Genomic DNA, 17,999 nt, shown 5'->3' with positions numbered 1-17,999 from the left:
AAAAAAAGAACAAAAAGAACAAGAATATCAATAGATAACCTAACAGCATCAATACAACTCGTTCCTCGTTAAAGATAATACAGATAACACAATCAGAGGTTTGATTATCTAAACTGATAAATGTGTGATAAGATATGCTTTAAGTACATAAGGTTATTTTACAGACATACATATCATGTGCATGTCTATTACCTTTGCAGTGTTCTTATTGGTGGTGATCACCGAAAAAACAGCCTGACCACGTGACACATATTCTGATTTATAGGATATCTGTTTACCTGGGTCAATTTTATTTGTAGCAACGGTGACCTTGACCTCCTAGAAGAATATATTTGTTCGCAATCATCAGGGTACGCAATCAACCAAGTTTGAAATGTGTACGGACATTCACTATTAAGGTTTTATCGAGACAAAACACAACTAAAAAGTATATTTGTGCAACGTTGATCTAGACCATTGGCTGATCACACCCAAAATCAATCAGGTTTTCCTAACCAACACAAAATAATGTTAGAACTATTTTTTAGGGAAGAGAAGGACACGTCTCCCCAATTTATGACTCAATTGTTCTAATCCTAATGTCGTTTAACACCTTATTATTGTGCAAATTTTCAAATATACAAATATAGGGATTATTCAATGGTTTTCCGTTGAATACCATATTTAGTTTACAAATATGGCAGAACATTTTTATTTATTTCGAAATACGAGTGAAATTTATATGGTACATGTATTAAACTAGAAAACCATAAATGTTCTACTTTTTAAGGGAACACTATGCAAATGTTACTGCATTAGAAAAGTGCAGGAATTAGCAACATGATATTTAATGCCGTATTCTTATGACGTCAAGCTTGGACAACAAGGCAGAATGTGTTACTAAACCTTTACACTAGGAGACGGGGTGTTTGTCAAATTTTCATTTGCCTGGTAGACGGGTCGTGTGCCACCATTTTTACTTATCCTGGTAGACGGGTCTTTTTTCCTCATTTTCATTTATCATGGTAGACGGGTTGTGTGCAACATTTTCACTTACTTCGGTAGACACATCGTCTGCCACATGTTCATTACCTTGTTAGACGGGTTGTGTGAGACATTATCATTTACCCTGGTAGATGGGTCTTTTGCCACATTTTCACTTGCATGTACCTTGGAAGACGGGTTGTGTGCCACATTTTCACTTAATCTTATAGACGGGTTGTGTGCCACATTTTCACTTGTCCTTATAGACGGGTCGTGTGGCACATTTTCACTAACCTTAGAAAACGGGTTGTGTGGGACATTATAATTTGCCTCGGTTTGTGTTCCCCACTTTCATTACCCGTGTAGACGCTTTTGGGTGACATTGTCTCATTCCCTGGCAGACGGGTATGTTTTTCGTTATTATTTAATCCGCTAGACGGTTCCTGTATCACATTAGCACTTACATGTACCCGGTAGACGTGTTCTCTGCAACAATTTCACTTTCCCGGTAGACGATTTAGTGGCAAGTTTGTTTAAATTAAATCCTGCAAACGGGTTTTTTGTAATAACATCACTTACACAGGTAGACGGGTGGGATGTCACATTATCAGTAATCTACAAAGCAGGCGGGTTGTGTGTAGCACAAGCACGCTCCCTGCTGGACGTGTACGTTGTCACATTATTACTTACTCCAGTAGGATGGCTGTGTGTCACATTATCACTCACCCCGCTAGACGTGTACGTTGTGTCACATTCTCACTTACCCCGCTAGACGTGAACGTTGTGTCACATTATCACTTACTCCAGTAGGCGGGTTGTGTGTAACATTATCACTCACCCCGCTATACGTGTATGAAGTGTCACATTATCGCTTATTTCAGTAGGCGGGTTGTGTGAAGAGTATCACTCACCCCGCTAGACGTGAACGTTGTATCACATTATCACTTTCTCCAGTAGGCGGGTTGTGTGTAACATTACTCGCCCCGCTAGACGTGTAGGTTGTGTCATATTATCACTTACTCCAGTAGGCGGGTCGTGTGTAGATTAATCACTCACCCCGCTAGACGTGAACGCTGTGTCACATTGTCACTTACTCCAGTAGGCGGGTTGTGTGTAACATTATCACTCACCCCGCTAGACGTGTATGTTGTTTCACATTATCGTTTACTTCAGTAAGCGGGTTGTGTGTAGAATTATAACTCACTCCGCTAGCGTGAACGTTGTATCACATAATCACTTACTCCAGTAGGCGGGTTGTGTGTAACATTATCACTCACCCCGCTAGACGTGTATGTTGTGTCACATTATCGCTTACTTCAGTAAGCGGGTTGTGTGTAGAATTATTACCCACTCCGCTAGACGTGAACGTTGTATCACATAATCACTTACTCCAGTAGGCGGGTTGTGTGTAGAATTATCACTCAAGTTCTGGTCATAATGGCGATTGCATAGGCCCACGATCAGGCCAGGTAAAATCCAATGGCATCGACTTAAGGAGAGATATGTTCCAGAGCATTTTGTGATGTATTGACTCATCATGTGTTGATATACTATTATAGGTGTAAAATTGAAATATACCACCTTAATACACGGTTTTCAGACCAACGATGTATTGGTGGATTGGTTTGATTAAAATAAACATGTGGAGTTAAAAATGCCATCAGTCAGTGTTTATTGTTTATTTTTTAATTCTAAAAGCCTGCTTTGAATAAAAATTACTAAATGCATATTGTTTCAAATCGTGTTCATTTAACGAAAAACATGGGGAAATTAAGACATAGGACTACATAAATATGGACTCAAAATTAACATGCAAATCATTTTTTAGATATCATTAGGTATTACTCAAATAACGTATTTTGTAAAATTTGCGTTACAAACTGTCAAGCTTACCCTCTGTAAACATCGGGACCTGATAACAGAAGCTGTATAAGACTGTAAAAAGTAGAACGTGAAGTGATCTTTGAGAAAAGAGTAGGATTGGCTAAACATATTATAATGGTGATCACATGGGCCTGTGTTATCAGATGACGTAAATGAGATAGGCTTTTGTGTGGTTCTTCATTCATTGAGCAGCCCTCCTCACCGGAAACAAGGTAAGCAATAAACGGTTAGGCAATAATATGCTGAGCATGAAACTAAAACTGTTTAAGTGTCATTGAATAGTATGTCAGTGTCGACTGACAATATTTCTTCTCTCTTTCATACATAAGTGCAGTCCCTGCTGCGATAAAGGTACAGAATGTATTTATTCCAAAACACCAAATAGCTTCCGGTTTGAGAAAATATTTCTGGCTATTAATAAAGTAAAGACGTCGATCTGTAGTGGCTTACGCAAAAATCAAACATTAGAATTCAGAAGTGCGACCTGTTCCTTTGTTAATTCTAAGAGGATTCCCTACGTAGAGGCCCATTCTAGAAAGCAAGTCCAACTGGAGTTATATTGGCTATCAATCTCTCAGAAAGAAAAAAATCACTTTAAAAACACTGATTGATTTAAGGTCATATAATTGTTTATTAGAATATCTTCAGTGCATATGCTCCCACTACAGTTAGTTTATTATCATTTATATTTTAGGTGTGTCCATGTGTCGTTTCTCACAGAACACTAAAAACACAATCTTTGTTATATAACTTCTTTGTATAGAAATTATGATTAACAAATATTTGTTTTAATTAGATATCTAGATACGTTTGAAACTGAATTGTCATCCCAGGTAGTCACACACACACGACGTCTTGAACCTTACTACTTATGATACTTCACATATAGCCATTTGTTGGTATAGTTATATTATAATCAATAGAAATATAGGAACATTGTTTAAGGTAAACACCTTAAGGACAAATCTGTTTACAAGAATCATGATTTACATAGCTATACTGGTGACTAGCGCAAAACGTCTTGACAAGTTAGATTTGTTGTCATTTCTGTGAACACGGGTATAGTTTGCTTATGTGTATTTAATCACGCGAGCTTTAGTATTTAGGTTATGTATGTCAGATAGTATTTTGAGTGTTTCCTCATTCAGTGAGTAGTTCTCCTTGTATGATAAAAGGTAAGCAGATTATATATTGTTTGAAGTATTCAGCTCACGACTTTAAAGTGATTTATGTGGTCAGTTTAGTCGTTTAATATTTCTATATATATATGTATAATGTATCTGTATGTGGTTGAAATATTGCCGCAAAAATATTGCAAGCAAAATAAACTTAATAATTTAAATGCTTGATCTAAAAATGAGCTAAACCGAAGTAACACACATAGTCTTAACAAAATATTTTCAACTAGCCACCTGCATGATCTAAATGATTTTCAGAAATACGAGTACTTCTGGACTGCAATCATGAAATAGCTCTATTGATCAACTACTAGGCATCATAAACGAGTCCACCTTTATCTGCCGTTAAGCCGAATTTATTTCTCTTACAAATAAATTTATCAAAGTTGCTCAGTCAATCATCGCCTAGTTTTGATGATTGTTATATGATCCATTACTAACTTGATGAACTGAACCCCCGGATATTTTCTCTCTGACCTGGTTTATTGCCGTTTTGTTTTTCGTGTCTTTCTAGTGTTCGTAAAAAAGGACTAAAGGTATTCTGCCTGTATACCCTACTACCAGAAGTGTCACAGTTCCCACAATGCATGTTGTTAAGACACTCATCCATATTCCCTTCGGTTAGTTGACTAAATTAATATACTAGAATGATTTCTAAGTGTCATGTTTGTTTTAGTCCTTTACAGGTTTGTAACAGATGGTTTATATAATTTCCGGTATAGGTTTGTGGAGAGGATGGCAAGCTGCATTTAGTTTCCATATATTTCTTTGTTCTCTCCGTTGTAAACATACTAGTGAGTAAGTGTGTATTCCGGATATCCTATGTATTTTGTGCCATTGTATTACCGATCATTGTATTACCGATCATTGTATTACCGATTGTTGGGTGTTTCTATGCCGATGTTGTTCGTACTTTTAGCAACATTTCTTAACCCAAAGATGGTGGGACAGGAAATTCATTTATATGTTGACATTGACGTGTTTCCAACGTAGTTACTTTACACGAGGGTGTAGATTTTATTGAACTCAAATCACGCTTGCTGATATACTTGTCATAGCCCCAATGCAAACATAACGGTCGACCTCCTGACATCCAGAAATGTTTGTAACATTTGCACTGACATTTGATGACGATGATTTTCTATAAAATGTAAAATTGACCAAGAACGCTTTATAATGTTTCTGTCGAGCAGTTTCGTTTCTATAAAGTTAAAAACCTACATGATTAATTTCAAATTTCCGTTACATATCGTATACAACAGTTTCAAATACTGGTTATGTAATAGCAGTACTAGCTAAACTGGATAATAATTAAAAGTTGGTCATAGTATATCTTCGTAAGTGTTAGCCATTTGCTATTGATAAAGAAAGCATTGACTAATAAAAATCGATCTTTTCATAGAAACAGTTAACACTTATAAACATATACATAATCATAAAATGAAGGCGGTATTATTCTGGTGAAACAATCACAATTATTTTAGATATTAACTTTACATAGCTTATTGAATGATATCATAACTGGGTTTTTTCTTTTTCTATGTTTTTGTAGCTTTTAATTTTACTATTTGCAGTCAATGATGAGCGACTATTGGAGCAAAATCTCTGACCGATGTCCTTACATAGTTTGGCTATTTGTACATTAATTATCAATGTTTCTAAACATTTTGCCAGTGTTTTATATCTTTAGCATTGGGTTCACAAATATTACACACTTATCTACACAAACCACACTTAAGAGTTGGTGTGCGTTATGCAGGATATTCTTTAAACGTAATTAAAAGGAATATATCAATGAATAAACTTGGGTCGGACTATGCAAAAGTATGAATATAAATTATATATGCGTACGTATTTTCAATAATTTTCTAGAGAAAATGTATGAATGGAAACGGCCAAGCTAAAAATTGTCAACTAAGAGTTATATTCTGAACACAATTTATAAAAAAAAATCAAATTGTCCAACAGTTAGGTCTGCGTAACACTGTTGAAAAGTTTAATATATATTTGACTTAGAAAAGCTTACTTCAAATTATATAAATATAATTCCCAATGAGTTTGGTCCAAGTAACACCGAAAAATCTAATCAAACATTTTGAAATAGCATCAAAATTATCTACCGAACTTTTTATCGAACGCTAAATCTAGATAAATTGCCATTTAAAGCAAGCCGAGATCATTTCCATTTAAATTATTAATTCTTTTATGCTGTGTTAGTATATTTCAGATAAGAAGAAGCATTGAAATGGCTCGGCTAGTATTGATGTACATTCTAATTGCAGTAAGTATCACATGGATCTTAAATTAAGTACTTACATAACTGTGTAATGCTCGAGCAGATCAAGTCGTTCTGTTCAGAAATGCTCATCTTTTATAAAACTGTTTCATCTGCTTTTTTATTTTTATATTGTACTTGTGGTTTATGATTTTAGATTCCTTATGCAACTGTAGCAACATCGGTTCCTACAACATCGGTTCCTACAACATCGGTTCCTACAACATCGGTTCCTGCAACATCTGTTCCTGCAGCAAATTCACTCTCAACACTTATCCCTGATACTTTTTATTACAGTATGTTATTAAAACGAAAAATTCCATAAGGTTTCCATATGAGGATCAACTTGTGATTGTTACCATCTTATTATATTTTACTGACGTGTCTTAACCTTATGGGATTTCGGCTATAAAATATTGGCAATTATGTCACTCCTTATACTCCTTATTTTTCGTCATAAAAACGTTTAATCGAGCGATTGAAAACATAGCATGTACTGCCTGCGACTTCACCTGTAGGACGCCATATATATAGCATGTGACTCATGTTGTGCTAGAATCAATGGCCGGATATCGGTTTGCCTCAATTTGTTGTGTCGACCTTTCGCGTTTACCATGTTTTGTTATTTATTTATATGAGTATAATGTTGTTATTACATCTGTGAGCATTTTAATCGTATTTTGAAGATTGTACCCAGGACGGAGGAATCAAAATAATGAATGATGAAAATTCCTTAGCCAATGTGAAAATAAATTATCTCAACAACTCCGCAAGTAACTGTTCCGATCCAAAAACAGAGGACGATGGATCTATTGCCATAGCTACCTGTAAAATGGTGAGACCAGAAAACGTACCCATGAATCTGTTGCAATCTCTACTAAGGAGGTGCAATTCGATTTATCTATATTCAGATTGTCGCTATAATGTTCCACGTGATATAGATTTACTTTAACCAATTCAAACAACAAATTCTACAACCAACAAATTTTAAGTTAATAACAATAAAACAACTTAAAGTCGTTTTAAAATGTTTCAGCAAATTATTTGAACAACAATTATGTAATCAAACTATTTTAATTACATTTCTATATGCATATATATTTGTCAGTGGTCCAAATTCACTCAGGTTTTCAGGGCATGCAAAGTCATGCGGTGTAAGTTTGCCTGACATTGTTGCTTTCGGGAACAAATTAAACTGTAATATAGACAAGTCTTGACTTACATTCAAAGTAAATATAATATGCGAATATCCTTATCAAAAGAATTGTATATAGTTTAGGTTATACCAGACAATTAGCAAGACTAATTATCGTTTGCCTTCATATTGTAGAACACAACAGTCACTATCGTACTTGAGGCAGAAAATACAACAGGAATACTTGGAGGGAGGCATTCGAAAACCTTCCAAATTAAATGTGACGAAGTGAATATTCAACCGTACCTCCTCAACGTAACAGTCAAAGAAAATGTCGGGTAAATATTGAAACTTACGTTAAGTCAGTAATTTTTCATTGTATCAACCTAAGTGAAAATCAAATTTTGCACAGTCACATCTCTTGCGTGACACGCACTGTATAAGACAGATGAATATGACTATTCTTGATTCGTCAGCATTAAAGTAAACTAATGCCAAAGTTTGTTAAATGGTGTCACTCTTGTCCGCATGAAATGCCTTAAATGACAGAAAATGCAGTACATGAAATTATTTACTTTCAGCAAAACGAAATCCAGTGCTAGCTATCTAATGCATAAAGTCAAAACTAAACGTTCTCTCGTGCTAGTTATCATAAAATGAGTATTCAATCAATAATCAAATTTATATACACAGCTTTACATATTTAATACACATATACAAACGGCTTATCAATTCATATATAGAAAAAACATTATTTCACACGCTACACATGTACATAATTTAGAGGTATTCTAAGTTAACTGCTTTAAATATTTCGCTGAATTATGATTGCACTAATTCAATTTTCGTTGTATAGTTTCTTATTGCACTAATTGTGAGCGCACATTTATCAAACTGCTAATCGTTGAGAAAAATAGTATACACTCCAATTTGAGTCCACTAAAATTAGTACTTTTACAGAGTTATTAATACATCATAATTTTGTATCTGCTTTATTTCCTTTCAGTAAGAAAGCAACTCCCAATGTTATTACTATGGCAACGGAACCCTCACCATATCCGATATCATCGTTAACAATGACTATTAAAGACAAGAACAACACCGCTACAGAAGCAGCGTCTATCGGCCAAGTATTGACTGTTGCCATAATAATCCCAGGTAAAATGTACAATGTTGGTTATAACTCAGCTTGACTTTTATCGTTCATCGTCCTATTACATATTGGTTTTCATTTTGAGGCAAACCTAGCACGGAGCGCAGAGACGGACACTGAGACAGCCAAAATATTTTTTCATTAAATCTTTATTAAGAATTCCTAACCCCTTGCTGGCAACAAAGCACTGAGGAGTTCTCCTTAAGTGTTTCTTATTTGCAGTTACATCCCCTGGTTTTCATCCTGAAAAGTAGTAGCTTCTCTCGACTGATCTCACCTTACTTGTTTTCACAAATTTCCCCTCTATGTCATGTTGCACGGGAGAAATAATTAGAATCCAGGCGATTAAAATTGAATTACAAAATGGGAAAAACACACATATTCCTAGTTTCTTTTGTACTCGTTTCACTCCTTATATGGCTTACTGATATAATTTGTATTGTGTTAAAACAAATGACAGAATGATAATGGTCACTTCGCCGCCTTCATGTTGCCATTGAAACGAAACAATCATTAATGTGACTTTACCGCGAAGAAACGCTAATAACTGTTCTTTCGTCATGCACCTCTCTATACGAGAATGCAAAGGAACACAAAGACGAAGACGTACAGGACAAGTACCTTCATATTAACACTACCATAATAGGACACCATCTAATCGTTGGAAATTTAATTTTTGATATGGATATATTACGTACGATATTACCTGTTCGTTTACCTGCGGTCACGCGCATGTGTTTGTACACACTGTTACACGTCCCATTCGCTGCTCTAGAGATAAAATAAATAAAAAATGAAATTATCACAACTTTTGCTTTTCTTGGTCTTGGTCTCTGCCCTCCGTGCTAGGTCTACCTCAAAATGTGAAATGTCTATTGGCAGCTAATTCCATTTAAGGCTGTACCTCCATGTTTGTAATAATAGCAAAAAATACTATAATAATAAAGATAATAAACATTATCCGCACCGATTTATTTCTTTACTAAAACAATTTTTAAGGATTAAATTCAAGTCATCTCCCCTAATCCCTTTTATATTTAGTTTGGTTATGTTTTATTTCGTTTAACGTCCTTTTATCAGCAAAGTTATAATATATGATAACAAACAGCACATTTTCTATGTCTTATACATTTTAAATTAAACGTGATAAGAAATTGTTTAAAATTACCAATGTTTGCTGCAGATAAATCGAACATCAAACCAACTGAATGCAAAGCATCAGGAAACGGCAAGAGCGTTACACTGTGGCAGGAGAAAGGGTAATACATCAATATAATACTGTAATACATTGTAATACAAGCCATGGTAAAATGGCATGTCTATGTACTGTTTTACACAATGATAGGAGACGAAAGTAGATATGAACATATTTTGATATATCCAGTAAAAGAGGCAGTGGTAGTAAATGTCTTCATACTGCTATACACGTTAGTAGGAGTGGAATTCGTAAAGCGTATGGCACGTTTAGTATCAGACAGTGAAATGGTTACATAATGGACAGTTATTAAATTTCAAGACGGATGCTGTTTCATAAGTATAGATCACATTATGAAACACAGGATATTCATTAACTCTCTAGATATGAGTCATATAGTAATGTCAATGGTTTTGTTTTCCTTGGCAATATGCTACTTTTATCCTGGATGGGTACTATACTCATAGTAAGTTGTGGAACTATGAACAGATTCATAATATAGGTATATCTCTATCTCATTTCCTTTTTTTAAATCATAACTCCTTTGGTTTATATTCTACTATACGCTTCCCCCAAAAACGGTTAGTGTCTTAACAGAGAATCGAAGTGTCTGTTAAAAATACTAAAAAACACACAATAGTCAGCAAAATATTTTGTATTTCATTTGAAATGAAAATCAACCTCTTGAATTCAACGATGAGATATATACAGCGTAAAGGTATAGTGCGAAGCAGTATAAAACTGACCTAGATATCGGACAGCGAAATTCGGTCTTGTTTAAAGGTGTAAGCATTCTATTAACTAATCATTTATGAATTACAGCCCGACATGTGTGTATTTTATGCGTGTGTGCAGGATAAGGTTAATTGGCAAAATTTGCCTACTTACGAAAGAAGATATTAAACAGATAAAAATGTAGGTACTGAAAACATCAGTTTACAACTGGTTTTTTTTATATCTTTAACACATTGAAAAATTTAATCAGAATATCTTATATCTATAACTTGTGTTTATAATGTTGTTGCTACCTTTTTGTTTATACAGTGTTATTAACTAGATGGATGAAATATGACTTTATATTTTTAACAGATCACATTCTCCTTATGTTGTTTTAGGTAATTATATCTATACTTTTATTAGGGATCTTTCGCATGTGTTATTGTGTATGTCTAGATAGAAAACAAAAGGTTTGTGAATTATTATCAATATACATCAAATACAATAAGTTGTATGTGTTATTGATTGATTTTTATGACTGTGTACTTTGTGTACTGTGTATCTTTATCGCAGTTGTAAACACGACGACGAACTCTTCGGAGTGAACTGGAGGAAAGACTTGAAAGAGGTTACAAACACAATGTATGCCTTCCGGTTTGTGGGGTCGTCCACATCAATTAATATCACGTGCATAGTACGTGTGTGTCCAAATGGATACATGGGTCATGACTGTGATCTCGTAAGTATCGACACAAAGTCCCAATCAAATACATCAAGCATTAACGCATTACCTATTGGATTCTGTAAAAACAGGTCAAAGTAAACGTTAATCTCAAAGAGCGATCCTAGATAACGCGTCCGGGCATATAACCGATAATATTAAAAGTACTTTAAATGTAAGAGGTAAAACAAATCAAATAATATCTTGTAAATATGCTATAACACTAGAGATATACGATTTTTTTTTAACTTTAGACATTGAAGTGAATTTCGTTTAATTACGTAACGATATGATTTTACGTTTTGTTCACTGTTTTTTAATAAATCTGTCTTAAAGTTTGCTAAGATATCTCTTTAAGAACCGTAACATTGATTTGTTTGTAACAAATAATTTGTGTCGTACAGTCGACTTGTGAAAGCAAAAAGAGGAAAAGGAGTACTGCACTGTTAGAGACCGTTACCATCCAAAAGGCCACTACTTCACTCACCATCAGAGCTCCACTCATGACCAGTAGGGCAGGACGTAAGTAATTGTGGCATAGATTTGTACTTACACACATTTTCTATAGCGAACACAAAACACGGCATTTTGTTAAAATATATATTAGAGCGTTATTTTTAACTTAAATTTCCTAGAACATCAGTGATATTATTGAATAGTATTCAATACAATGTTACCTTTATTCCTTGGACGATTTGTGACCTTTAAATCGGGAAAAAACAGTATCTCAAATTCCAAAACATCAAAAAGCAATGATGCGTATTTTGTTAAAGCAAACAATGTGTGGAGGTAAAATGAGCGCTCGATTATTTACAGACTTATATAAATATTAGTATGCATTGATGTTAAGGGTACCATCGAGTAAAATATATTATTTCTATACCACTAGTTTTAAATAATTGTTTGTGGTTTTCTACTGAAGTATATCGTACATATAACACCTTACAAGGCATTTGACAGAATTATGGCTGTTCGAAATTTTAGTATTTGACAAAAAGGACAAAAACAGAAAACCATTTAACTGCATTGCTTCAAACTTCATCGCCAAATTATCATTTTACCGAGAATCATATATGAATGGCAGACTAACTTTTTCATGCAAGTGATTCTAAACCGGTAATATATTTTCGGTTGCTTCATCTTCTACATAAAAGGGAGAATACTCTTAGTTGTAAAACAGCTCTTGAGTCGATCATTTCTATGCTATTTCTTTGTTTTAAAACGTAACGCGTGATGAGAAAATGGTCCTAATGTAGAAAAGTGGTTATAAGTTGAATGTTAGTTTCGTTATTTTCCACTTAATTATTGTTTATCGCTTATATATCTCGAAATGTTTCTTTAAATATATCATCGCAAGTACTTGACTACGAATTATTTAGGAATGCACATTTTCATACACGATTTTGTTTTTCAAAACTTGGTTTAATCGTTATTTTTTAATATTTTTAGGACAAGGATATGAGCTTAACACCATCATCGGATTAGCTCTTGCTACTGTTGTCTTTTTGAAGATTACATTCTTCCAAGGATGAAACATGGAATATAGGCCAACACATGAAAGTGTGTTTCAAAATGATGTCACAATATTTACAGCTGATCACACAGTCTCTATTCAACATTCTATATTTTGGTACTGAAGCTTAAAGCCACATACAGAAATCAGTTACAGGATATAATTTCAGAAATCTTTGTTATATAATAAAGTTGTGAATATCGACTATATATATATTCAAACAATATTGATTTAATCATATCAAATCTATCAAAATCACACCTTTGTAATCCATTCACCAAACTGATAAAAAGAACGTAATTCTGTTAGCCTAACTGCATATTAGATCAGTTATATTTGTAATATTTATTAAAAATAAAAAAATAAAATTTATATGTCTAGCTATTTAAAACGTTCACTCTAATATAATTTTGAGAATCACATTTCTATACATAATCTTTTTTACTTTTACTGTATATGAACACTTGAATCAATATTTTGCTTCTGAATACACATAATGATGTATACAACTATGTCATATATATATTTGTTTGAAAATTTTAATAAAAAATATATTTGCAAATAAATCTCAAACGACTTGTTTCAATTTCGTTGTATAAGCCTTTTGCAGTGTGTGTGTTTTTTTTATATAAAAGGAGATATTGCAGTACATATCATTTGTTGATACTGTTAATTGTCACACATTGACGCTAGGTTATAACTTATAAACTTAAATTACAATAGACAAATATTCTTGCGTTCAAAGTACATTATATAATCTACTATATATTATTTTTCATATATAATATATGACATGTACAATGGCAAATGCAGTATTTCAAATACTCAAATTGAATATAAAATATCAAAACAGCAATTCAAAATTGATTGAATGAAATCTTACTTCTCATCTCATTAATGGAAATATTTGGATGATAAAAATACGGTCATTCAGAATAAATCCTTCATATCTGACAATATAATGTACACTCAATGGTCAGCGGCTTACCTATGGTTGAATGTAACACACACAGAGGTGATAACGCCATCAAAATAAGATACATTATGCCAATATACTCGTATATCATACAGCTGTTTCATCATGCTAGGACTTATCGGAAATATAAGGGGCCAAAACATTTGCAAAGATGACACAAAATCGTGTTGAAGATGAGCTAGATTTCATTCTGACTATTTTGAACAATTTTGTTTTTATTTCTAGTTTTGAATCAATGATATTTGCAGCTAATATGAAGTATTTATCGTTATGGCCAATACAAAAGGACTTAGCTAACCAAATATAAAAATATGTTTTTTGTATTTAACTTAATAAATGCTCATTTTAAAAAAGTCCTCAACCTAGATCCTAGTCTCCGGCAATGTTTATTGTGCCTAAAAAGACCACTCCCCCAACATTGAAGTAAAAACAGCATCGAAAGTAGAAAACTTATTTATTGTTCCTTCATCTTCGTCACCATAATAAAACATATCGTCACTTGTTATCCTTCCAATTGTTTTGAATTTATAACGTATGCGTATAAAATCAAAAAGTCGTTTCCAAACATGAATCATTGAAACATCCAAATGCTTCAAAATCGATTCATTCTCGAGGGAGATTGTTTTACCTTGCTAAACACTAGTTATACAAAAACAGTATATGTAACTTGATTTTTAACCTTTACCCGTGATGTGACAAAACTATACATGACTTTGATTATATTAATTACTAATCTTGATTCGGAATTTATGAGTAATTTTAAGCCACAATACACCCTTTGTATGAGATCAAACGCTTTCGGAATATCAATCAGTGGACAATGCGATATTGATTGCGGTTGTTTAGGGAAGCGTGAAGCTTTATAAAACTGTTCGTTAATAAGCACACACAATATTGCTTTTCCTCACGTCGTATTTATTTTTCCTTTGTTAACACATATATACAACCAAGATCCCATTACGGGAGTGTTAATTAAGTGAAGAGTTACTTCCCCTTGTATATGGATAGTATTGTTTCACCAATCATAAATACATCCTATAAAGTGAATAAAAATAGTAACATGATTAAATAGCATAAGAACAACTGAACAGAAGATCGCAGAAAAACTCTAAGCTAAGCTGTTAACAACTAATTACAATACAATATTTAAATTACAAATATGTTCCTTGAACGAATTAAGAAAGGGGTTTACAATATATCACGCTGTTTCAAGTCAAGTCATTCTGTAGTAAACGTAATGAATTTATTACAATTGTAAAGATTATATATGCCAGACAACTTCTTACTTATATGTCAAGTATTACATGGTGTGAAAGTCGGGTACATCGTTGTGTCATAATATACAGATGTAAGGGTTTAAAGTCAAAACAGGGGTTATCTCTGAGTTTTTTCTGAAGTAGGCCAGCGATAGATATGACTAGGTGAGACCTGACTTATCAAATCTATAATCATTTTAACGGACCCGTATGACTAGCATAGCTGTATTATCACTGCAGTGAAAGTGTAGACAAGTCTTGGTTCAAATAAAATCTTACACGATATGTGCTACAAGATACTTCAAATTTACAATCATCATTAACTCAACTTGATATTGAAATATGGTCTTGCAAACTTTGCTCAACAGAACAGAATATATATTTTTATAATATTCGAGTGTTTATTTGGTATTTCCGGACTCCTAGCCACATTATCTCTCACTTGACACATAAAGATAAGTCACCAGCCGGTTTTGTATTGTTTCACGCCTTTAAACCCTCATCCATTTCCTGATATCACCGATAATCCACGTAAGTATTATGTAAATATCACGTAATACGAACAAATGTAATATGATATATTATTAAAAGAGCTAATGTTTAGTAGTGGCACTGCAGTAACAGGTTTTAAGAGCACTATATTACTCTTTCATGTTCAGAGTGTCCAATGTATATATTTGTCATTAGCGAACATATTGCAAACGTATTGCAGACGGCAGAATTTGATTAAAAATACCGAATAAATCCTTAATGTTACGCGTCATCATCAATGTCGAAACATTGGATATTAAAACACCAATGTTTAACACAGTGGATATCAAAACATCAATGTCTAGACATTTAATTTGTGCGTCAGGCGTGAACTTTTCAAATGTGTATACAGTAAGTTTATGATGTCATTTAAAGACGTGACAGATCCCTTTTAGTATTTTATAATTTGATACAAGTGTGTCAAAGTCATTGGTGTCGTTGTCATAGTGCATAATATATCTAGAACTAAACTCGATTGTATGCCCAACAATGGTAACGAAATGAGACTTAAAGTTGTACTTAAGTTATACACAAAAATAATCATAGTCCACTTCTTAATCAGATGTCGGATGAAAGAGATCATCATAATGGGAACCACATGTGATACGGAACACGGTGAATTTTCTCGCTCATATCGTAAATATTGGTTTACCATTTAATACACTGTTCAGACTATCACAAGTCAATAACGTTTTATTATATATTATTTTTATATAATGAATTAAACAAATACAACTTTTGTATTTTACTTCCATAATGAAACAGAAAACATTCATTCACCTGCAAAGTGTCACATTCGCACAATTCATTTTAAATCATTTATAATATCATTTATAAGATATTGGTATCTTTAACCGATCAAAGCTCAAAACGAAACACACGAACATTTTATTCATTTTGCATTTTCTGCAATGCCATTAACTCCCTTATCCAAAAATGCATATAAAAGAGTTTAATACAAGAATGTTTTGACTTCTCAGGGTGTACATCCTTAACAACATTTTAAGGCATTACTGGTCTACATAGTCGTCATAGTAATTACGCTGTCGAATTATTTGACAAGATGAGACATGACATTTTTACGCTATGATTATTTTACCAGACACGTGTGTCATTCAATGCTACATTATCCTTGCGCATGAATAGATAGACATGCTTTGGTTCAAATAAAATCATATCCGAGATGTTATTTGTTTAAATAAATGTAAATAATGTAAATGTTCCCCATCATTTCTAACTTATAAACAAAACCAATAAATCAACGTGGTGTTGGAGTATGGTATTGCAAATTCTGCTGACAAAAAACCTAAATATTACAGATGTGTAAACAAAATTGTAATTCGATTTGAAAATATACGAAAGAACAATGAACAATTCACATGATCAACATGGATACCATTGAAAATACAAGGATGAAAAGACCATCCATTCCAGAACACAAAGCGTCTTCTTCGACACCCGTCATTAAAATCGAAGTAAAGCCGTGTCATCGGAGTGACGGCGAAACCACACGGCACACTAAATATAATCAAAACCACCGACCTTCATTTTGCAAAACGCATTTGTTTCCCGAAAGTTATTATGATGGCCAACAAACTTGTCCATAACTTCTATCTGCCTGAGTCACTCGAAACATCCATCAGCATGATATTTCGCGGAAATTCAATTTCATCATGTAGATCGCACAGCTAAGTAGTAAGCCGTCCGTGTTGATCATGTTGTTAACGATAGAAGATAGCAGCCGATGTAGATATCCTTTATATTTAGTTAAGGAGAATATATCCAATGCACGGGGTCTGTGAATTTATATTGTTTGAAAACACAAAATAGGCGATTCATCTGAAAGTGAAACTGAAAGATGTTAGTACCAGTCTTGAAAGATTTTTTTCAATACTATTCAGCCGTATATAAAGCCATACAAAACGAAAACGAAATGCATCATGACAGCCGAACAAAGCCCGGAGTCTAACCCATGCGTGTTTGATATACTGTGTGTGTTACACTGAGAACAAACTTGTCCATAACTTCTATCTGCCTGAGTCACTCGAAACATCCATCAGCATGATATTTCGATTGGAAATTTAATTTCATCATGTAGATCGCACAGCTAAGTAGTAAGCCGTCCGTGTTGATCATGTTGTTAACAATAGAAGTTAGCAGCTGATGTCCTTTATATTTAGTTAAGGATGATGTATCTTATAAACGGGGTCTGTGAATTTATATTGTTTGAAAACAACAAACAGGCGATTCATCTGAAAGTGAAACTGAAAGATGTTAGTACCAGTCTTGAAAGATTTTTTCATTACGATTCAGCCGTATATAAAGCCATACAACGCAAACAAAACGAAAACGAAATACATCATGACAGCCGAACAAAGCCCGGAGTCTAACCGATGAGTGCGTGATATACAGTGTGTGATACTAGTCAGTATATCTCCCGTCAGATACATGCAGAAATAAAAAGATCTTACAGTACTGTGTTGTAACCTATGTAAACCAGTC

At 33.6% G+C, this 17,999-nt stretch overlaps 2 protein-coding genes across 3 annotated transcripts in view; both read left to right on the top strand.

The window, feature by feature from the left end:
• LOC110453601 overlaps positions 1 to 13,088 on the top strand; it is a 99,236-nt gene extending 86,148 nt beyond the window's left edge. The window contains exons 1-10 of one of the 2 annotated variants that reach the window (XM_021502603.1): positions 2,967 to 3,059; positions 6,243 to 6,306; positions 6,458 to 6,596; positions 6,987 to 7,135; positions 7,631 to 7,773; positions 8,442 to 8,593; positions 9,772 to 9,847; positions 11,074 to 11,239; positions 11,626 to 11,743; positions 12,671 to 13,088. In XM_021502603.1, the coding sequence (XP_021358278.1) occupies positions 6,271 to 6,306; positions 6,458 to 6,596; positions 6,987 to 7,135; positions 7,631 to 7,773; positions 8,442 to 8,593; positions 9,772 to 9,847; positions 11,074 to 11,239; positions 11,626 to 11,743; positions 12,671 to 12,753 (1,062 nt within the window). In that variant the 5' untranslated portion in view covers positions 2,967 to 3,059; positions 6,243 to 6,270 and the 3' untranslated portion in view covers positions 12,754 to 13,088. Of the gene's footprint in view, positions 1 to 2,966; positions 3,060 to 6,242; positions 6,307 to 6,457; positions 6,597 to 6,986; positions 7,136 to 7,630; positions 7,774 to 8,441; positions 8,594 to 9,771; positions 9,848 to 11,073; positions 11,240 to 11,625; positions 11,744 to 12,670 lie in introns of those variants that run through there. The other variant, XM_021502612.1, reaches the window with a different exon arrangement.
• LOC110453594 (hyphal wall protein 1-like) overlaps positions 1 to 17,999 on the top strand; it is a 43,466-nt gene that overhangs the window by 8,935 nt on the left and 16,532 nt on the right. The gene's annotated exons all lie outside the window — the stretch shown is intronic.

Source organism: Mizuhopecten yessoensis, unplaced genomic scaffold (genome assembly GCF_002113885.1).
Source record: "Mizuhopecten yessoensis strain PY_sf001 unplaced genomic scaffold, ASM211388v2 scaffold855, whole genome shotgun sequence".
NCBI classification, from domain to species: Eukaryota; Metazoa; Mollusca; class Bivalvia; order Pectinida; family Pectinidae; genus Mizuhopecten; species Mizuhopecten yessoensis.
The sequence above is the reverse complement of the archived record's forward strand: the minus strand, read 5'-3'. Positions and strand labels throughout refer to the sequence as shown.